The sequence below is a fragment of the Cercospora kikuchii genome (genome assembly GCF_019650295.1).
Source record: "Cercospora kikuchii DNA, contig_00002, whole genome shotgun sequence".
Classification (NCBI taxonomy): domain Eukaryota; kingdom Fungi; phylum Ascomycota; class Dothideomycetes; order Mycosphaerellales; family Mycosphaerellaceae; genus Cercospora; species Cercospora kikuchii.
The window spans coordinates 3,019,642-3,040,584 of NW_025408583.1; the positions used below are offsets into that span (position 1 = coordinate 3,019,642).

Below are 20,943 nucleotides of genomic sequence, written 5' to 3' on the forward strand. Positions count from 1 at the left end.
CGGCAAGAGATGCATGGGATGGCGAAGTTACATCTATCAGGCCGAGAGATCACCTAGATACTAGACTCTAGACGATAGAATTGAATGACCTGAAGCACCTTTACGCACTCTTCAGCTGTTCAAGCTGGGAGCGGTCCTGGACAATCGTGCTCGTACCTGGTCGTCGTGCTGACTTTGCTGTCAAATCGCGGTCGAATAGTCGATAAATCGACCTGCAGGGTTTGTTATTTCGCTTGGTTGAGCAGCAGTTCTGGGGAATCATATGGTCACGCAGACAAGCAGAGTCTGCAGAAACTGGACCAAACTAAATCGAGCTCGTGACGAAGGGCTTGGAGTCTGTTGCGCGTTCGCTTTACAGGCTATGCTAAACAAGAGGGTTTTGAATGGCAACATGGTAGATGATTGCCGGCACAGAACGATATGTATCACAAAGGGAAAGGGCGGCAGACAATAGATCATTGGCAGCGTATTTGCATGCTTGAGTACTGACGACATTCTAGGATACAGGATTGCGAATCTAAAACAGCAGAAGCGCCGCCTCGAAAGGTTCCAACGTTAGAGAGTAGCCGCCGAAATTATCATCAAGAGGTCTTGAACATGCTGCGCAACAAATTCGTCTCCGCCTCTGCTCGGGCGAGCTTCAAGGAAAGTTGGTCGCGCTCATCGGTCATTGCCTTCAAGGCCTCCTCCAATTGAGCGACTTTATCTTCCTTTCGTTGCCGATAGCGCCGAGCGGCTTCAGTGTTGCGTTTCCGCTTCTGTACTTTGTAGCTGGGTTCCGACTGTGACTGATCCGAAATGGAAGAGCTTGGGGCAGTTCTTCGGTGGTCGGAAAGAAGAGATGAAGGAGATGATGTGGCGGTTTGGCTGTTCGAGCTGGTTGCCGGCGAATGCGAAGCAATACCCGTCACACTGGGCTGCGTGTCCAATGGTAGTCCAGTGTTCAACAGACCGGCTGCAGACTCAGCACGATCGTGTTCAGCTTCTGGGCCAAATTGATTGTACTGAGCGTCGCCGTTTGCGATATGTCCAGAAGCGCATTGCATGCTTTCAACTGCGGGCAGTATCGATACGTCGGTAGCATTGCCGTAAAGGGAGGTGTCCAGTGCGAAGTTTGAAATGTCGTTTATGTCAAAGTCCAGAAGGCCATATAGATCTTCAGACCAGTCAATGGTCTGCTGTGGCGCATCCCAGGATATACCATCGCTGGCGCTGGCGCTCCTCAGTGGTGACGACTCCTGTTGTTGGCATTGTTGCACTTAGGTTTTGAGGCCTCTAACGCGAGGCCGGACGATGTACTTGAGGCTCGTGACGAGGAGGATTTGCTCTGGTCGTTATCCTGAGAAATGTCTGGTGCTTATATGTCTAATGAGTCGGGGTGACTCATATGTGCATGCTGACGGATGTGTCTTAGCGTTGCCAAGCCTGAATCCTTCGTCAATGGCCGGCGTTTCGTGTGCCTTGATGTTCCGTGATACGAGGACTATCGCCTGCAGCCGGCAAGAAGAAGTGTGGATATCATCATGCGAGTAGCACTCTTGTACATCGGTGTCTTCCCTGCATCCAATTTTGGGAATCGAGGACGAATTGGACCTGCTCGTTGTCTATCCCGAAGGGATTGCCCCGATTGATCAAATGCCTACATCATGTAGACATGTTTCATGGCTCGCAGGCGCAAGACAGCCAGTTCAACCATTCTCTATCGGCCAGTATCGAGCGGGCGCGCGCTTCGAGCCATTCGGTGTTTCCCCAAAACCTGCATCAAGGTCATTAATTACTATAAGATGCAACCTATGACGCATTCACTTACCCCCAGGATGCTTGGAAACGGATCCAATCAATCAAGGCTACTTGCCAGTGCATCACAAAGAGATCCCATGGATAATGTTTTCCAGAGGCCTCCTCAAATGTCTTGCGATAAGAGGACAGCAATGCCTTTTCGCCTTGACCCATCGTCAAGGCGTTCGGAAGCCCATCGGCACCGTTGCACTCGTGGAGTGAAGCTTCAGGCACAGAGCAGGTGAAGAGCTTGGCTAAGTCACTGAGACCACAGCCCAAACCAACGTACCTAGAAGTCATAGTCAGGAATCGTGGGTGCTTATGGAAGTGATTGCCAGACATACTGGAAGTCGAAAAATGCGACTGCCTCTCCGGACTTTGTCGTGAAAAGATTCTCGGACTGCCGCAAAATCAACCACAGCTCAGTATGCACGCAACATTGTGAACGGTATACCTTTACATCTCCATGAATAAGGCACTGGTACTGGTCGAGACCTGATCGCGATGTCACAGTGGCTGGCGACAAGACTCTCGCGACCTGTTCAGCAATAGATGTCCCAGAGTTATGCACGGGCGCGCAAAGTGCTCTTGACCACTCGGAACTGTCATCTTGGCTCAGGGATTCGAATTCAGATCGACGCGTTGAAAGATAAGTATAGCCTCCATTTAACCAGACGCCGCCTTCTCTGTGATCTCCTAACGCTTCTTGGCTTTGTGAATCCTCAAGTGGAGGGAGTCGCAAGCGATACTTGCTTGCCTGTGCTAAATTCTGCAGCCAAAAGCTATGAAACCTGGCTAACCAGTTAATAGCAGCATGAACTTGAGCATTATTTAGAGTTGCCTTCTTCTCGCCGGCAACAGGAAATCGAGTGCGCAGATCCTCAAGGAGCAGCGCTACCTTGCCTTCTGCGTTGATGCTGGCATAGCACTGGGCAATGGCAATCTCGCGTGGTAGAAGAGGCGCAAGAGTGGTGTAGAAGTGTTGCTCGACGGAATAGCTGATGACCTTGCGTATATGTCCTTCGGATTCGGCATCCCGAGATGGAGGAGGCCAGACATATTTCAAGATCAGAGACTGTGAAGTCCCCAGGTCACTGCTTCCTTCCACACCACACACGTATCCATAACCCTGCCACAACTTCTGACGAATGTCGAACTTTTCCAGCTGGAGGTCAAGACGTTCGAGCAATCCTTTTGCAGTAGTAGCAATTTCGTCGTTCGGGGATGACATCTTGGTGAACCTGCACGCCACAGATCCGTCAAGTCGATGAGGAGAGCAGGAATTGCATGAGTGAGTCGGGAACGTGGATCTTGCTGGCTTTGACGTCATCGTCCGCGCTGGTGAGAGCGAGCTTGAGAGATTTATGTATCTCATAGCAGCAAGCAGGTCACATTAAATGGCACTTCCAGACCGACTCTAGCTGCCCCCCGCCCCACGCCTGAGATCGAGCAAGCCGGCTGCAACGCGTCCCTTGACGACACTGCTGGTGAGTTCTTCCTCCGCCGTCGCCCTTCGACCAATGCCACGCAGAGCCGAGTCTCGCATGTTGCGACGAGATGAACGACTCACAGGAGGCGAGCTTGCTATCGCGGGACCGTATACTGTCCGGCTACTGTAATCTGTGGGCTGTAACATCGGCGCCGGAAATAAAGCTGAAGACGGATGGGCGTGAGTGCGTTGGGCATCCTTTGCCTGAGCCTCAGCACGCAGTGCCGCAACAGCCTCTTCCGCCTCGTTGTATTCTCTTTGACGTTTTGATAGTGTGTTCTCTCGCAATTCATCAAATGGCACGTGAATCTGGTTACTAAAGAAGCCGGTCAGCTCAGCGACTGGCACCAGCAGGTTGTACTTACGTCTTGACCTTGTACATGGCGACTTGCAGGCGCATTTTCAATAGCTCTGCATGGGAAGGCCCCCGAAAGAGTGGAGTCGGACGACTTTGCGAACCAGCAGCGTTTTGGGATGATGGATCATAATTGATTAGAGAGGAAAATGACTTTCGCTCCGCTGAGGAATCGTCGTCTTCCTCGTCCACTACCAATTGAGCAGGTGTCCCGGGGGGCGCAGAGGATGATTGCAGATTTTGCTTGATATGTTTAGTCTCAGGCCGTCCATGTCTATGATCAATAGCATACCTGTTGACGATCCAGTGCGGGCTGTGCATGCTCGCTGTTAGACTGAGGATCCTGTGGTGCCCTCTCGGAAGGTAACAGACTCCTGTCACTTGAGAGCCTTCGTCTTTTGAGGTATGTGAAGCCCGAGCTATCGTCCAGAGCTGTAGCTGAGGATCGTTTCAGTTGGCTTCCGGTCAACGGCTTGCCATCGAAGAATTTTGGGTCCGCCATTACGCGAACGTTTGCAGATACATCACCAAGGACCCGTCGAGGTTTTCCGTGGAGAGTTACGTGCGGAGTATCGGTCCTTGGAACCCGATTCTCTATGTCTGCGGGCATGCTGCAAACACGCGTTGTTTGCACGCGTCTGTGGGGTTTCGCGGCTGAACTGCCAACGCTGGGGATCTCGAAGCGTAGGTGTAGAGATTCGCGTGATATGCAGATTTCTTGTTGTCTCCGCAGGGGCTGTTGATCGCAAAATGAACCCAAATATTTGCGAGAGTCCAGAGCGAGGGAGTGTTTGTAGAGATGTTGTGGGAGAAGGATCGAGGGACCCCTGCTCGACGCCATTCGTGGGGCGCCAACTTTTTGCCTGAGCTTTGTTTGAGCCTCCATCACATATTCTACGCGCTCCACGCACTGCTCTTCACACGTGCGATGCTCATTCAGCGTACCATCGAGAGTGCCTCTCCACGTGCACCATGGCCTCGCGCAGGCTATGCGACCACCTCTGGCAACACCCAGCCTTCGCCGCCACCTCCTCTGCCATACAAGCCGACTCCAGCTAAAGAACGCGTCTCTCATCGAGTAGATCAGCAACAGGAACCCGTGCCGAAGAAGAAGGGCTGGCTGTCGCGACTGTGGCCTTCTCGGCCACCTTCAACAATCTATCCACCATCTCCGGACAGAGAAAGAGGGTTGCAGGCTGCGAGGCGTGTGGTCAAGGAAGGCTTCTTGGATCCCCGGTACAGACGCGCAGCCCGTAGCTTTACGGCTATAATGTGCGCATTGCCGATCTTGCTATATACTTCATACGAGCTATTTCAACGTCGGTTCATGGGGAAAGAGCAAAAGACTAGACCTGTCATCACATCTGCAGAGGACGATGGAAGCGAGAGCTGAACGAACATCGAAATCACGCTGCACATCATGAACGATCAAAGCACGAGCAAGCGCTACCATGCCGAATGGCCTCCTGCATAATTGTGTCAGTATCGCTCAAGGTTCGAATTGTGGCAACGTACCATCGATCTTCAAGTCAGCGCCCGTCATGAAGCTAGAAGCATCGCTGATCAAGAAGACGGCCGCACCGCGATACTCTTGCGGGAGGCTGAGCTTGCCCAGCATATTCTGCGGCGAAAGTATGAGCACATGGATTCAAACCCGACAGCATCGTCATGGAACTCACTTGCGTCGGCCAGTCACGCTTCCGCTCTGGATATTGTGCGAAAAGCGCCTCTACCATGGCTGTGACAATGTACCCCGGGCTGATGGTGTTCACGCGGATGCCATGCTGGCCCCACTCACTCGCAAGGTTCCTTGCCAGTTGGATCACTCCGGCCTTTGAGGCGTTGTATGCTGAATGTGCCGTCAGTCAGTTCTAGGTCCGTGACCCCAACGTTCACGGCTTGATTGCTCACCTGGACAAATCAGACCCTGGCAGAAGTCAGCTATATTCGCGACAAGCTCAAGAAACAGGTGCTTACTCTGTTGGCAACTGAGCCAGACATGGATGCAATCATGGCTATAGAACCTCCACGGCCGTGTCTGATCATTTCTTTTGCCGCAGCTTGAGCAGTCATGAAGACACCAGTAATGTTGACCTCGAACATCGTGTTCGCGTCCTTAGCTGTGTACTCCAGCGCTGGGGTCTCTTGCTGGATTCCAGCTGCGGCGATCAGGCCATCGAGTTTACCCTGCGTCTCCGAGATATTTCGCACGATCTCGTTCAGCTGTGGGACGTCTCGCACATCTATCTGCCGATAGTGGAGCGTTGTACCTATTACGGTCAGCACAAACTCGATGTCTCAAGTCTCTCACAGTCTCGCACCGAGTTCCTCGGCAGCCCTTTTTTGGACCCGATAGAAGTCAGGACTGGGCTCTGGCAACCTGTCCAACGCGTAGACTGTCGCACCTGCTTCTAGCAACGCTTCTGCTTGAACCAACCCAAGCCCACGAGCTGCACCAGTCACAAGAACGACTTTTTCGGCCAAGGAGAACTCGGGCAGTCTTTTCGTCGTCCCTAGCAGAGGTGCAGAATTATCCTGTCCATTCGACGCAGCTGCTTTGACAGGCGAGTCCGCGATAACAGGGCTGTGTACGGCATGCTTCGCTCGACATTGCACAGATACAACTGGCCGTGAAATGATCCTTCCGACGGGTGACGTTCTTGCTACTCGCAGCAGAGGTCGCATTGTTTCTGGCGGCACACACGGCTTGTCTATACAAATAAGATGAGGCTTTCTTACGAGCTATCGGATTGCTCCCACGTACCAACGCAGAGCCAGAGTCGAAGTCAAAGGACCAGATTGCCTTGATCTGTGCACAACAAGTCTCTTGGAACAACAAATCGATTCGTGACTGCAGGTTGTTATAGCACCGAAGCTGGCGTGATGCCATGTTTGCCCGGTCGTATGTGGGGCAGGAAGGAAGCTCTTCGGAAATCCCAAGTTGGAAACCCGATAAAATACAGTCTGGCTTGGGAAGCCGAGGAGAGACAGATCGCAAGCAAGAGGACTTACCGCTTGGAGTAAAGAGGAAGTACAACGCACCGTGTAGGTCGTACAATCCAAAGCACAAATCGGAGCTATACGCTCAGAGCACACTGCATTCCACTGTGCTGGCTCTTCAGGCTCATGGAATCCGCGCGAAAACATCTTGACTCAACAATACGTTAGTACACTACGAATCTCAAGTATAGACTTGCTCATTCCATCATCAGGATCACTGGTCTCAGTGTGGGATAATGTACACCCCGATAGCTGAAGATTGTCAGTTTACACAGTCCAAGAACTTGCCAGGCGAAGAACTTACGACAGGGGTTGTAGCTGGGTACCCGTGTCAGCAGATTACTCCAAAAACTGCATGAAACAGCGACTTACTCCTGGAAAAAGTCGATGTATGAATTTCCTTTGGCTTGGAGCCAGACAGAGATCCGCTCACCAGCAGAACATGCCATAGACGCAATGTCGAAAGCTGCTCCCGGAGCCAAAGCCTGTTGACCCAGGTCTTGCTTCACTCTGGGCAAATTGGCAAAGGTGCTTTGCCTGCAGCTCATTGAATCAGTGGAGCTCGCGAGGCAGATACGCGATAACTCACTCTGTAGCGGCATCACTCAACAAAGCGAATTTGAAGCCATCACTGCTGTCAGCGAAGGTGTAGGCCGATGTTTCCAACTGGCGTTGAGTCGGGAACAAGAATCTGATGTCACCTGGAATTGATTGAACATCTGTCAGTGCCTTTACCGAACCAGAGTAATATATCCAAGGTGTAACCCACAATTCTTGCCCTTTGCCGCCATTGGAATGTCGAAGTTGAAGACTGACGAAAGGCCTCGTCCAGCGGTGCCGTTGTAGCTGGTCCCATAGCACTTGTCGCGCTCAGCTTCGTTGACGGGCACGATAAGGTGTGGAAACTTCCAGCCCCGTCAGCGGATTTCTGCGCGCCAACTGTCGATTCACTGATAATACCTCATATGCCTTTGGCAAATATCCTGGACATTGCGAAGACGGCGGCGGAGCTGGCTTGTCGGCGGGCGGCTCAGAGGCTTTACACTTGTCTGCGAAGAGCTTTGTGGCAACGCATTTCGGCTCATTTGGAATAGGCTGGTTGCCATAAATGTTCCAACCTCCGTTGTCTCCAGTTGGACAAGTCCAGAACTGCGTGGATGAGTTGTAGCCCAGAATACCATCGGCGCCGACATAGAAGCCTTTGCTCGGCTGGGCTCCCGCGTCACACTGCCATTGCGAAGTTGGAGCAGTCAAGATACAGCTGGACGCACATCAGAAATCTGCTAGATTGAATGCGCTCGCAGGCACTGGAATGGGTAGAAGTATTCTCGCTCACCCTCTTCCGCTGCTGTCGACCAATCCTGTGATTGTGAGTTACGGCTACGGTTCAGGTCTGGATGTTGGACAAACCTCCTTGAGTATTGATACAGTATTCTCCCTCTTTCAGCCCCGTCTGTCCAATGCGATTCTGTCCATCAAAGAGCTGGTCCACCACGCCGCCAGGACCTCCATCTGCCGTTGCGTGGAAACAGCAACCAGTCTCCGCATAGGCAACATATGCGTTCACCGCGGCTCCAACAAGTAGCAGCTTCATGACGGCAATCTCGAACGACACTCACTGCTGCCAATACGTCAGGGAATATTGGATCAAGCGGTAGCGAAGGGAGTATTTACATTGCGATTTGTGAATGTGATGTCTGTTGAGATCTTTGACACAACAGGAATTCAACAGGAACGTATGGCATTCACGGCATTATAGCGATCCCGTTGGTCTGCGTACCAGATGGCTAATCAATACGTACGTGCCTTCTCGTAGCTACTGGATGAATGTGAAATCGCATTCCGTCCCACAAGATCGCCAATGAAGGCCCTTTTCTTTGTCACAAGCGTCGCATAGGCTGGGACAATTTGCAGAAGTATGCCACTAATGATTCCACACCGCTGCATGAGGTATGTAGCATCTATCACAGAAGCGGCTGCGTGCTAGTCTGTCGTCATCCCCATGCTCGCGCTGTACAGATGACGTTGCACAGCCACATTGCCGTGTTTCATCATGTTTTTGTCACGACGAGCATATTTTTAACATAAGGAAACCAGCGAGGTGAACCTTCACGCTTCACAATCTACATGAGTTAGATTTGTCTGGACCTTGTGATAAGTAAGTGCAACTTGCGTCCAATGCGGAAATGAGAGTGCACAGCTCGATCGAGATTACAGCGATACGCTTGCCATGCATCCTTCATCATCAGGCTGCATCTTTCTGACCGGCCGGAAGCGTCGGAAGATTCATCAGCACTCAAGACGCCGTCGAACGTCCAAGTATTTTATAAGAATATATATACAGGTGCTATCGCAGCAACGATGACGGCATCATATTGCGTTTACATTATTGCTACACAACCGCGAGTATGAGCTTCGAGCTTGCCAAGAAATATACCACTCATCTCATTGTCCAGCCTTCGGATGCTCGACTTCAGCCGCCCGAGAGCTATTTATTCATCCAAGATGGGTTGATTATATCGTGTGGCGTGTTGTACGCGCTCTGCTACATGTTCTACATGACACGAACAGCTAGAGATAAGACTTGCGCTGGTGCCGTTGAATATTTGTATGGCTTTTCCTAATCCATGTAAACTGAACACGAAGGCTGAGACGACCGCATCACAGGTGCGGCACTATGGCGTATGAGATCTACTACGCGTTTGCCACAACGACGACCACCTTTGAGCGATTGAGCTTCCTGGTCTGGTTCTTGCTTGATGCTAGCTTTGCGACCGTGGCAGTCTTTTCAGCCTATCATCCCAATCGCAGAAAGGCCGTGGCTGGCAGGATGGTCGGTGGAGTTATCGCAGGCTTGGGTTTCCTACATGTGCTATGTCAATATTTTCCGGACGAGCGTGAGCAAGTGACGGCATATTGGACCGGACTACTTCTGCAGCTACCCATTGGCTGGGGTTCGCTGTATCTGCTTCTTACGAAGCGAGACACCAAGGGCCATTCGCTGGAGATCTGGTGCGTGATTTGGCAAGTTGCATGAAATCTTCACTGACTTCAAAGTAGGGTGACCCGGTTTTTGGGATGCGTAACAGCATATCTGACATTTTTCTGGCGCTATTGGAATGTCCCAGAGAATTGGGTAAGTGCAATTGCTGGAGTAGAAGTTGGTCCGAGGGACTTATACTAATAGATCATTCCTGTCTAGCCTTACGTGGGGTCATACTTGAGTATAGCAATTATTGCGGTGACAATGATTCCAGAGGTGATTTATCCCTTCGTGTATATACAGGTGCATCTTGATCAAGGCCGGCAGAAACAGAAGGAGGTCTGATGGGAGGGCCGTGCTGGGATTGCCGCATGAGGAATCGAGGTTGATTTTAACACCGGTCGTTGAGCTCTGTATTCTCGTTGGCCTAGACGAGATGCCTAATGAATTTTCTGTTGGTTAATGCGCAATGAGATTGGAGATTGAACATGTTCGTAGAAGATCGCGTCGAGGAGGGCAATGGCGGCGCGGGGGCCGATAAGCTCCGACCTTGTGCTTGGCGTTCCGTCGGCCACTCCACGAAATTTGGACGCACCTTTGTGCGCGAGCTCGTCGACCATCCGCCGCCCGCTTTTCACGACTGCCACAACTAACCACACAGGACTCAAAGAAAGGTGAGCAATGCAATGACGCTACGCACTGCTGCTGTCTTCGCCGACGTCGCTGGTCTGGTACACGATCCGAAAGAGCAAGGAAACAGGCGCGCAAATGGTGGAAGTGGTGGAGACTGGGCCTTCGACGCTGGTGAATGCACGAGGAATGGCTACGGAACACTGCTACGCGGCTCTGCCACAGGCCAGCGAGGTCACATATTTCGGTCGGCCGCAAACGAGCGCACACAGCAGGACATCAACTACCAGTTGCGCAGAGGCGGAGGCAGCGGCATTGTAGCCGGGTGTCACGAGATCACACAGGAAAGGACTGACATAAGTGAACATAGTCTCGTGCAGTTCGACCACCATGCAGTCCACCACCGCTCCTGCTCAGGCCATGAGCGGCGTCAACATCAGCAAGCGCCGCAAGTTCGTCGCAGATGGCGTCTTCTACGCTGAGCTCAACGAATTCTTTCAACGCGAATTAGCTGAGGAGGGATACTCTGGTGTCGAGGTCCGCGTCACCCCTACTGTGACCGATATCATCATTCGCGCAACACACACCCAGGAGGTTCTCGGAGAGCAGGGTCGCAGAATCCGTGAGGTGAGTATCAGAGCAGTGGACTCCGCGAACCTGAACCTGACCGAATTGTAGCTCACCAGCCTGATCACCCACCGCTTCCGCTTCCCACCTGACAGCGTCTCGCTCTACGCCGCCAAGGTCCAGTCTCGTGGTCTCTCTGCTGTGGCTCAGTGCGAGTCGCTCCGCTACAAGCTTCTCAACGGACTGGCTGTCCGACGTGCATGCTATGGTGTCCTCCGGTAAGAATTGGACCCTTTCATTCCCTGTACTATTGCTAACTTAGCCACTCGCAGATTCATTATGGAGTCTGGTGCCAAGGGTTGCGAGGTCGTTGTCTCTGGTAAGCTGCGTGCAGCTCGTGCCAAGTCCATGAAGTTCACCGATGGCTTCATGATCCACTCTGGTCAGCCAGCCAAGGACTTCATCGACTCTGCCACACGTCACGTCCTTCTCCGACAAGGTGTGCTCGGTATCAAGGTCAAGATCATGCGTGCTTCTTCATCGCCCAACGACCCATCTGGCGAGAAGGCCGGCGGCAAGGGTCTGCCAGATTCCGTCACCATCATCGAGCCAAAGGAGGAGCAGCCTATCCTTGCACCTTCGTCGCAAGACTACGGCGCGAAGGCTGCTCAGGCCCAGGCGTACGCCCAGCAGCAGCAAGCGGAGCAGGAAGGCGCTCCTGCGGAAGACGGTGCTGCTCAGCAAGGCGAGTATTAGGGATAATCGCGAGCATCGAGCGTTGTCGCATGAAAGTATCGGATGGAAATAGGCGTTGTCATGGACCGGCTGAATTCGGGGCCGTTTGCGTCACAGCTTCGACGACAATGCAATGAACGACATTGTATGATCTGATCACTTCAATTTTCAATGCCTCGCGTCTCGTGAAAGCGTGTTATCTTCGTGTCACCTTGAGGAAACGTGGAGCCTGCGCTGCTTGTGCAAGAATAAAACGGCCGATCCAGCTGTCGATGAGGCTGTTGCATCTGTTGCACGATCATAACAAGAACTGGGCAATAGTGATAGAAATGACCTCCAGACCGGGTCCGCAGAATTGCCTCAAGGAGTATCGAAGTACTGCAGGTTGGCTCTAGTTTGCTTGTTTGCAGACGACCGAAAGTCATGCCGTCCGGCTATCCGGATGTAATCGCAGACTGCCGGCCACTGCGGCGTCATCTGGCGCGGTCGCCACGAGACGCAGATCGACTTTCGCTACAAGCTACGTCACACCGTCCAGCTCATAGTGCAGTATATGATTGACTGTGAGTGAGATCGCAGCTGGTACGGCGAGCGGAAACGCAGATGTGGCGGCGGTTCTGCGCCTGACTGGTGACAGCGAAACACTGTTGTGATGAAAGCGAGAATAACGCTCGCCACAGATTGCTGAGCCACAGCAACCCGACTTATTCCGCATACAAATTGACTACAGCTGATTGGCTGCAAAACCTTCGGAGGAGGCTCTGCGCATCATCTACCTGAGCTGCTCTTCACTTTTTTCCTTTCCATCTTCCATCCTCCACTCGACACTTCTATCTCAACCACACCGTACTACTCACCAGGTCTTCGCCTCTCCATCTTCTCCTCAGCGACCTACCACATCCCCTCTTACATCAGACACAATGGGCAAGGAGGAGTTCAAGGACGGTATGTTTGCCTTTTTCAAAACCCAGGCGCAAGCACTCTCATGGCGACACCAATGGCGGTCGGACGGCCATCGCGTTCCCACCGACTTCCCACGACTGCACCATTTACGAGTGTCGTCGCTCTCGCGCTCCACATCCCTCCTCGACTCCGCTGTCCAGCCAGACCTCCTTTCTAGCAACTAACAAGCTGGACAGGTGACGCCAAGAAGGGTGCCAACCTCTTCAAGACCCGATGCGCGCAATGCCACAACCTCAAGGCTGGTGAGCCAAACAAGATTGGACCCAACCTTCACGGACTTTTCGGCCGTCAAACCGGTCAGGTGGAGGGCTTCTCATACTCAGATGCGAACAAGCAAAAGGGCATTACATGGGAAGAGGGCACACTGGTACGACCGCTCCTCAGCATGCTATGACTCGGAAACAGAACCGGAAACTAACACGCTGTGCAGTTTGAGTACCTCGAGAACCCAAAGAAATACATTCCAGGAACGAAGATGGCTTTCGGTGGCTTGAAGAAGGGCAAGGACAGGAACGACCTGATCACTTACCTGCGCGAGGAGACGAAGTAAAGATGGGGCAACGACACAGCAGCCACAAGCAGGTGGCGACGATGACTCCAGCATAATTCGACAACCTGTACCAATACACCACCTTTAGACGCCGATTTCCATGTTGCTACGACACGCGACACGAGTATCTGGCTTGCGGACGAGGATGGTCCATTTTCTGTGCTATACGTATATGCATTCGGCGTTGAGGTCTCAAGCGACCTGGTATACCAGCTCTTCTCTCTTCTCTCTTCAATCAGACGGCACGGCGCCGGACTTTCCTACGTGTCACAGCAGGCGACCGTACACATGCTCTGAAAACTGCTTCGCGCCGGACGCAACGTACTCAACGTGGCTACAAACTATCTCTCCCGAGGCTCCGCAAGTCTCGGCAATAGCTCGGCCTCAAGGCCGATCCATTGAGTTCCGATGTGTTCCCACATGAGATGTTTGGAGCAAGTTGAGGCACACGACAGCTAAAAGTGCACCGTAAGCAGTAGCGCAATGCCGATCGTCACGAGCTGCTCGATCCGCTCCTAGCGACACCATCGCCAACTCTGGGTCGCAAGTTCGCCGAATCGAGTACATATGGCGTTCAGGAAGTGCCTGTAAGAACGTCACGCGGTCAGCATCTGACGACCTATATTCCAGATTCGTGGAGCCATCGATCGGACACAAGCGTCCGCTAGATTAGACTGCTCATACTTGCTCACTTGATCACATCCGGCTTCGGCACTACCACTCAGGTTCGTATATTTTATGGTCATTGGAAAGATTTTAGTACAATACAGATACTTCATGAAGAGTCAGCATCGATGCCAATCGTGCGTGTCCATTAGCTCTGTACAACGTAGATTTCGTATCCTGTTGAACCTCATGATCCGGCCCAAGTTGGGCGAAATGGAGAAGAACTGATCACGAGAGTTCTGCTGGCCAACAGGGTCTCGGTCTTGGCCCCGCTGCAGATCTGTCCCCGCCAAAACTTCTGGTTCACGCTGCGACTTGCACTTGCGACTCTCAGAATTGACCTATATTGTCTTCAAGTGCTGATTGTAGAACAACATGGCCGACGAAAACATATACGACGAGATCGAAATCGAGGTCGGCGATCAACACCTTCCCCACTATGTCCGCCTGGACAAGGAAGTGACTGACGACAACTGCAGGACATGACGTTCGACGAGACTCTACAGATATACCACTATCCATGTCCCTGCGGCGACCGCTTCGAAATCAACATTGATGATCTTCGCGATGGGGAAGAGATCGCGGTTTGCCCGAGTTGCAGCCTCCAGATCCGTGTCATCTTCGACCTCGAGGATTTACCGAAGCCAGATGGTGGCGAGCAACAGAAGCCGCAGACTGCTCCTCAGCAGGTTGCAGCGGCGGCCTGAACGGGGATCCGCGTATTTGGGAAGATACGAAGAGATCATGCACATGCGAGGAAGAAGTCGACCTGGGCACGTCGACCTATGTTAGACAGAGCGCTGAGGCACATACCCTGCTAGCAGTGAAAGAGCCAGACCCGGAGAAGTCGCACAGATCCTACACCAGCGATCTAAGGCTGCGAACCAGATCCGCGCCGCGTTAGCAAGTCTGTGAGCAGAACGTGGAGGTGGATGCAGCCACAAGCGCATCAGGGGAGGATAGTCGAGAGGCGTAATAGATGCAGTCTCAGACAGCGGCGCGCAGGTTCATGAGCACAGTCGGAAGGTGGTACAGAGAACACGAATCTGAGAACAGGATGTAGTCATTCAAAATGGCGTTGACGGCCAATTGCATCTGGCAGCCCTCTGTCCAGCCGTCTATTCTGTTGCATCCTTGCTGGGAGCCATGTCTTCCTCGCTGTGATCAATTCCCAATCCGAGCTCCTTGCTCAACAAAGCATTGAGCCTCGTGCCGTCGCGCAAGTACACCCAGTCTCCATGACCTCCGCCCTCTTTCTGATGCATGCTCTCCCCCGATACCACCCAGTCGAAGCGCTTGGGGCCGGACAGAGGTGATGACAGCCAAATCTGCTTATTCGGCGGCTGCTTGTTGAGAACATAGGTGCCATTGGGTGGGAACACAATGTTCAGCACACCGGCCTGGTAGTGTTAGCTGATCAGATGTGCAAGTCAATGTAGCTCGCTGTGTGGTCGAAACCTACAGAGTACTCCACTTCGACGTCTTCCCGCGACTCTTGCATAGCCTCTGCCTTCTCATGTACGGCATCCATCTGCAAATCAGACAGCCGCTGATACTCCTCGTCGGTGAGCTGTGCGGCATGCAGATTGCCGGGTTCTACAGCTTCGTCGTTCGGCGGCTTGGGGTCCTCGGTCTCAGGCATGATGCCAGCGCGGGCGGTGGATGTGATTGAAAGCCATCGCGGATGCGACAAGGTGACGGGACGTATCGTTTGGCGAAGAGCCTGGCGATGCATCTGTCGGTGGGGAGTGGGCTGCACAACCGCTTTCGAGGTGCGGCGGAGGCATTGGCGCAACAGGCGTGTCGTGGGCGGTGCGGACATGGTGAAGGCGGGCGACCACGGAGGTGGATTCTGCGCAGCGATCAAGCGGAAGAGATGCGTTGTCCGTCAACAGGATGTGATGCGAGGTGGTTTGCTGCAGCAGTCAAGGTGTCGCAAGCTTGTGCACGCGATGACGGTGGACGACGGTCAGTCGAGCTTGCGGCGTGAGCTTCGCAATCCATCGCAGCTCTCCCCACAAAACCCTTGCCAGCACTCTGGCTTCACCACATGGCACTTGTGCACAGACATCACCCGGAGGCAAATTTCTCACATGTAATTCGTATCGTCGTATCAAGAGTGCTATCATCGGAGCGCCAACACCATCTCATGCCTTTCGATCGGCGTCTTGGATATTTTCCACTTGATCTGCCTCCAGCACCGCCTTCTCGTGCAAGTTCTCCACGACACCACCCGCGCCCGCCGTGAGCTCTTTGCCCTTCCTTCCAATGAGGTACCATGGCAGGTTGAATACGGCGTCGCAGGCTTCCAGTGACTTGCCTGCAAGCTCGGGCAAGAAGAACCATGCCCAGACCAACCCAATGATTGTCACTGTGGCGAAGAACAACATGGTCCCGCCATGCGTCATGCCGATGAACATTTCTGGAACTGCTTTGGAATTGCCGTATTCTGCGAGGGGTCAGCAAGGCAACATTAAAAGCTGTACAAGTCGGAAGCACTGACGGTTGACAAAGTGGAATGTCATAGCGAACGATCCACCGATGGCGCGGAGCCGCAGGGGGTAGATTTCGGAATTGATGAGGTACTGGATGCAATTCCAGCCCATTGCCCAGCCGAACCCGGAAAGATAGCTGTGAGAAAACAGGTCAGCGAATGACGCGAAGTGCCGCGGGAAATCCACGTACATCATGACCAGAGCTCCTGTTGCGGCATTCTTTTGACTCTGGCTCTGCTCTTCGAGGTCGTCCACCTGCTGGTCTATCATGAGGAATATGGCCATATACAGCATCGCAACAAATTGCAGTGAGATGCCGATCATGAGAGACCGCTTGCGTCCAATGTAGTCAATCAAGAAAAGTGCGCAAGACAAGGCGGATATGAACTTGACAACTCCAAAAATGGCCGTTGCAAAGAGCTTCTGGTTCTGACCCGTCTGACCAACGAGGGCGAAGAATTCAGGAGCGTAGATCGTGATGGAGGATGCTCCACTCCTGTGGTCAAGTCTGGTCAGTCCTTCCCTCACAAGGGACAGTTGCCATTCGTATCTCACTTACCATTGACTGAGCAGCTGCGAGAAAACCGAGAGGAAAAGGCGGTATCTGTTGGCACTAGAGGAGACGAGCTCGCGGATAATACCGTACCATTTGGTGCCCAGGGTCGCTTCCTTCTCCCGTTCAAGTTGATCCCTGACATCGATGATCTCGGCCTGAACGTACCAGTGATCGCTCGGAAGGTTACGAAGGGTGGAAAGATTCTTTGTTGCCTGCTCATACTTCCCGACCTTCATCAGCCATCTTGGGGACTCCACGGCAAACAGCGAGGAAAACCCGATGATAGAGGCGAAGTAGATGTGAAGCATGTTGGGCATGATCCACTGCAGCTGGCTTTCTCCCGAGATGTGGAGCGAGCTGCCCCAGACGGCAAAGTATCCTTTGGTCGGTGTCAGCAAACGTTGCGTTGGCTCCAACGCGACGGGGAATTCGAACCTAACATGATCCCCAAGTACACACTGCCACTGAACATACAAACACAGAGTCCTCTCGTGAAACGTGGGGAAATTTCCGCTAAGTACGTCGGAGCAACGACACAGCTTTGGCCTACTCCGAGTCCAGCAACTGTGAAAAGACGTTAGATCACGGCCTATAGCGCGATTCCGACCCTCTTACTGAAGCGGCCAGCGTAGATCTGACCAATAGATCCGGTGGTTCCAGCGGACAGAAATATCGCGATGCCGATGACCCAAAGCAAGCACAATTGCCGAGTTGCCCATATACGACCAATCTTGTCTGTAATGTAGAATGCAATGAGTGCTCCTCCGATCGATCCAAGCTGAAGCATAGAGGTAATATTGCCCAGACGGCTCGCTTGTTCAGTTTCGCTCAAGCTTGGATCTTTGAGATGAAATTTCGAGGAGAAGCTAGGCAGCGTGGACGTGGTACCGATGAGGCCCTGCATCGTGGTTCAGGGATGGAAGGACGCCAGCAGTCGGTTCGGAGTCTTACCTCGTCTACGCCACGAGCGGCACCCATAAGTCCAAAGACTGATACCCATGTCAATATTTGCGCGGCTTCTGCGCTGCGATTCACCACTCACCGAACACGCCATACCATAATCGCCAATTCAGTACCTCTCTGGGAGCTTCCTGATCATTTCGACGGAGGAACATCTTGGCCGAAGCTTAGAATGTCTTGAGCTCTGCTTGTTGTGCCTGAGGCAGTGCCGGTGAAGCAGAGAAGAGAAACAAGCAGGAGCTGCTAAGAAAACCAAGGATGCGGCGTTGCTTGGGGCACTTGTCCGAACTTATAAACGTCGTGCGACCTCGTGAGCTTAGCCTTTCATCGGAGCACACCCGCGCACAGGACGACGGTCTACTTGGCACTTCTCGCATTTCACTACGCGACCTCTCCACCATGAAAGTTTTCCAATGTGAACCCTGTTGTACTGGGGAAGCACTGTACTCGGCAGAGTGCGTATGGGGTCGATGCGGGATAGCTGTGCGCGAGCAACGTGGGCGAAGCTCCATTAGCTTCACTGGCGTTCGAGACCTGATGGGACTGAAGCTGTTTGTAACGAATGGGCAACGGAAGACGAGGGGCCGTATGACAGCCAAGTCGCATAGCGTTGCCGTAGTCGCAGCCAAGCAGTCGAAGATGTACCGATATGAAAGCTTCGTCCCAGTGCGTAGAATGTATGCGGCTTTTCCGTGGCACATGTAATACCACACGGCTGCACGCGCGGGAGACGTCGGGCAGGCAAGCTTGAACTTTCTGCAGACGCGGGCCTTCAGTTGCCGCATGCAGTGACAACCAACAAAACTTTGCGAGTACACAATGCATCGTGTGAGCATGCGTTGAAGGAGGCGACCAAGCGGACACCTCGTCAACGGCCTGGTCGCCTCGTGGAGATTCCATACGACATGGGGTTCCATCGCATGATCCCATGGGGTGCCATTTGCGGTGGGGCATTGCCATAAGAGGTGACAAGGTCCGGACTGTCAACTCCCATGGAATTGGAGACTCCACATGTGAGATGAACAACTCCGCAAGAGCCGCAGGCATGGCAAGCGCAGCCCTTCCTACGTCCAATGTGCTCCAATTGCCCTTGCCAGTGCCACCGCTATGGCCCGAGACGAGGGCGGTAAGACCAGTCGGAATTGCCCTTTTGGTCATCCCGGGCGATTGGTTGAAGAGCCTGAAAGTGGTCCCGTGATGAATTGTCTCAACTCATCAAAATCGTTTCTCGGATCAAAAGGATTACATGTGGTCACTGATCCGTATTGGCTTGGCTCCGACTTTTTCGGCTTCAGCGTTCAGTGCCTGGATCTCAGCATCGACATAGGGAATACCGGTACGCCTTCGAGTCTCTTCTGTGAGAATCTCAAGCTCTCCAGGATAGTAGATAGTATCGACGCCCGCCATTTTCTCCGAGTCAACCACTCGCCGATACAGATAGTCCATCCTGGATCGGAATTCGTCCAAGGTCATGAACAGGTCCGGCTTGATGGCCACCAGAAAGTGTCCGACGTCCGCAGGTTTGCTAGGGTCGTACGGATTGGTGACATGGCCTGCGAAAGCAGATCCTGACAGAACACCACTAAAAACGTCCATCCTACAAGTTACGTTAGCCGCGATTGCTTGGAATCCCGAGTAAGACGTACACTGGATCAACGGGTCAGCGAGAGCGAGAAGAAATGCAAGTGCAAGAAAGCGTACTAATTGAGAGACCGGATCCTTTCGGTCCTCCCATAGGAAGCATAACACCCTCCAAGGCTTGGGTAGGATCGTCCGTACGTTCGCCATTGGCGTCCAGCGCCCAGTCGAGCGGAATCTTTTCGCCACGCCGTTTGGCTTTGTATATCTTTCCTCGAGCTGCGACAGATGGCGCCATGTCCAGGATGAATGGTCGCTCCTTGCCGCCTGGTGCACCACAAGCAATCGGGCTGACCCCCATGAGTTTTGTCTTACCGCCCCAGACAGGCAAAGCTGGAGAGCTGTTGGTGAAGACCAAGCTCATCATATCCGCATCGATGGCCTGTTGAACGAGCCAAGCAGACATACCGAAGTGATTGCTGTGCTTGATGCTCACCACGCCGATTCCATAGACTTTTGCCATCTCAATGGCTTTGCTCATTCCCATATGAGCAGCAACGAAGCCAAACGAATTATTGGCATCAACCTGGGCGACCACGGGAGTGACTTCATTCAATGTCGGCTGCGCTTTGGCATCAAGCACACCTTCCCTGATGCGGGCCAGATACGAAGGTATGCGATTGACGCCATGCGTGTCAACTCCCCTGAGATCTGCTGCTACAAGGCATCTTGCAACGATGGCCGCGTTCTCATCGGGCACGCCACTGGCCTGCAGCACGCCGTCAACATAGGATTGTGCATCCTCTGGAGTAACGTGGTACTTTGTCGCCGAGGCAGCGGCTTCTGACATCCTTTCGTTTGTTTCAGGATAGTTGGTTGGACTGAATACTGCGTGGTGTCAAGATAACCGTGAAAGCGCGGACTCGTGATATAAGTGATGACTTTAGTGCGGCGCCTAAGGAGGACAATATATCAATCGCAACGCTCTCGGGGACTCCGCGTATAGATATAGCAGCAGGGTGCGTACGTTGATGCGCTGCTGCTGCTGCGAGCTCGGAGCTGTCGTGAGTACCACGTCCCTACGCGAACACGACCAGGCATGGTGAAGCATGTGTGCTCCGGTTCCGGAAGCAGGCTCGACGGATCCGTTTGGCAACGAGTGTCATCGCGCTGCTGTCGCGCGTGTGTCGGCGTCGAGGGCATTGGGCCATCGCAACAGCACTTGGCGCGACGAGACAAGTACGCGTTGCACGCATCCATGTCGGCAGTCGTAGTCCTCCGTGCTTGGCTGTCGAAGATCTGACCGCCCGCCAATCCACGACGACCTGGTTGTGGTCGACCAAAAATTATGCGGTAGGCATCCAATCACGCATGACGCTCTGTTTCTTATCCACCACGCACCACCATTCCTCTCGCTCCAGCCGTCGACTCGGCGTTCCGCGCCGCCGCCCCCACCACCACCCTGGAGACATGGCGCAGCAGCAGTGACCGGACGGGGAGGCATCGTAGCAGCGCGGCCGAGCAGTACTCGCCCGCCCCAATCGAGCTCGACAGCCTCGACCCTCCCACGCCGAATCCCACGCGGCGCAGCTCAGCACTACGACGAGTGCCCGCCCGAGACCTCCTGTGTCCTGCGA

General features: G+C 53.2%; 12 protein-coding genes across 12 annotated transcripts; 4 read left to right on the forward strand and 8 right to left on the reverse strand.

Moving 5' to 3' along the window:
• Positions 1-581: 581 nt before the first annotated feature.
• On the reverse strand, positions 582-1,046 carry CKM354_000342100 (uncharacterized protein; the record flags this gene model as incomplete). The annotated part of the gene is made up of 1 exon (XM_044798619.1): positions 582-1,046. One exon carries the CDS (start codon positions 1,044-1,046, stop codon positions 582-584), a length of 465 nt encoding a protein of 154 aa, XP_044654554.1.
• A 613-nt stretch (positions 1,047-1,659) lies between these two features.
• Positions 1,660-3,010, reverse strand: CKM354_000342200 (uncharacterized protein; the record flags this gene model as incomplete). The annotated part of the gene is made up of 4 exons (XM_044798620.1): positions 1,660-1,756; positions 1,811-2,068; positions 2,124-2,179; positions 2,234-3,010. The coding sequence occupies 4 exons, from the start codon at positions 3,008-3,010 to the stop codon at positions 1,660-1,662; spliced, it is 1,188 nt and encodes a 395-aa protein (XP_044654555.1).
• Positions 3,011-3,196: 186 nt separating this feature from the next.
• On the reverse strand, positions 3,197-4,233 carry CKM354_000342300 (uncharacterized protein; the record flags this gene model as incomplete). The annotated part of the gene is made up of 3 exons (XM_044798621.1): positions 3,197-3,584; positions 3,634-3,866; positions 3,916-4,233. The coding sequence occupies 3 exons, from the start codon at positions 4,231-4,233 to the stop codon at positions 3,197-3,199; spliced, it is 939 nt and encodes a 312-aa protein (XP_044654556.1).
• Positions 4,234-5,069: 836 nt separating this feature from the next.
• On the reverse strand, positions 5,070-6,308 carry CKM354_000342400 (uncharacterized protein; the record flags this gene model as incomplete). The annotated part of the gene is made up of 6 exons (XM_044798622.1): positions 5,070-5,089; positions 5,139-5,244; positions 5,303-5,472; positions 5,535-5,550; positions 5,601-5,893; positions 5,945-6,308. 6 exons carry the CDS (start codon positions 6,306-6,308, stop codon positions 5,070-5,072), a joined length of 969 nt encoding a protein of 322 aa, XP_044654557.1.
• A 538-nt stretch (positions 6,309-6,846) lies between these two features.
• Positions 6,847-8,217, reverse strand: CKM354_000342500 (uncharacterized protein; the record flags this gene model as incomplete). The annotated part of the gene is made up of 8 exons (XM_044798623.1): positions 6,847-6,875; positions 6,928-6,941; positions 6,996-7,160; positions 7,213-7,324; positions 7,393-7,528; positions 7,584-7,884; positions 7,960-7,984; positions 8,034-8,217. The coding sequence occupies 8 exons, from the start codon at positions 8,215-8,217 to the stop codon at positions 6,847-6,849; spliced, it is 966 nt and encodes a 321-aa protein (XP_044654558.1).
• An 814-nt stretch (positions 8,218-9,031) lies between these two features.
• Positions 9,032-9,951, forward strand: CKM354_000342600 (uncharacterized protein; the record flags this gene model as incomplete). Its single annotated transcript, XM_044798624.1, has 4 exons — positions 9,032-9,231; positions 9,291-9,635; positions 9,684-9,759; positions 9,826-9,951. 4 exons carry the CDS (start codon positions 9,032-9,034, stop codon positions 9,949-9,951), a joined length of 747 nt encoding a protein of 248 aa, XP_044654559.1.
• A 675-nt stretch (positions 9,952-10,626) lies between these two features.
• CKM354_000342700 (ribosomal 40S subunit protein S3) lies at positions 10,627-11,559 on the forward strand (the record flags this gene model as incomplete). Its single annotated transcript, XM_044798625.1, has 3 exons — positions 10,627-10,863; positions 10,915-11,081; positions 11,136-11,559. The coding sequence occupies 3 exons, from the start codon at positions 10,627-10,629 to the stop codon at positions 11,557-11,559; spliced, it is 828 nt and encodes a 275-aa protein (XP_044654560.1).
• An 899-nt stretch (positions 11,560-12,458) lies between these two features.
• Positions 12,459-13,051, forward strand: CKM354_000342800 (uncharacterized protein; the record flags this gene model as incomplete). The annotated part of the gene is made up of 3 exons (XM_044798626.1): positions 12,459-12,483; positions 12,678-12,868; positions 12,932-13,051. 3 exons carry the CDS (start codon positions 12,459-12,461, stop codon positions 13,049-13,051), a joined length of 336 nt encoding a protein of 111 aa, XP_044654561.1.
• A 1,041-nt stretch (positions 13,052-14,092) lies between these two features.
• Positions 14,093-14,424, forward strand: CKM354_000342900 (uncharacterized protein; the record flags this gene model as incomplete). The annotated part of the gene is made up of 2 exons (XM_044798627.1): positions 14,093-14,131; positions 14,197-14,424. 2 exons carry the CDS (start codon positions 14,093-14,095, stop codon positions 14,422-14,424), a joined length of 267 nt encoding a protein of 88 aa, XP_044654562.1.
• A 411-nt stretch (positions 14,425-14,835) lies between these two features.
• CKM354_000343000 (ferroxidase) lies at positions 14,836-15,452 on the reverse strand (the record flags this gene model as incomplete). The annotated part of the gene is made up of 2 exons (XM_044798628.1): positions 14,836-15,117; positions 15,180-15,452. 2 exons carry the CDS (start codon positions 15,450-15,452, stop codon positions 14,836-14,838), a joined length of 555 nt encoding a protein of 184 aa, XP_044654563.1.
• A 412-nt stretch (positions 15,453-15,864) lies between these two features.
• On the reverse strand, positions 15,865-17,883 carry CKM354_000343100 (uncharacterized protein; the record flags this gene model as incomplete). Its single annotated transcript, XM_044798629.1, has 8 exons — positions 15,865-16,166; positions 16,221-16,348; positions 16,403-16,708; positions 16,772-17,147; positions 17,204-17,332; positions 17,384-17,666; positions 17,720-17,757; positions 17,811-17,883. 8 exons carry the CDS (start codon positions 17,881-17,883, stop codon positions 15,865-15,867), a joined length of 1,635 nt encoding a protein of 544 aa, XP_044654564.1.
• A 1,087-nt stretch (positions 17,884-18,970) lies between these two features.
• Positions 18,971-20,156, reverse strand: CKM354_000343200 (uncharacterized protein; the record flags this gene model as incomplete). Its single annotated transcript, XM_044798630.1, has 2 exons — positions 18,971-19,350; positions 19,430-20,156. 2 exons carry the CDS (start codon positions 20,154-20,156, stop codon positions 18,971-18,973), a joined length of 1,107 nt encoding a protein of 368 aa, XP_044654565.1.
• Between the last annotated feature and the right edge of the window lie 787 nt (positions 20,157-20,943).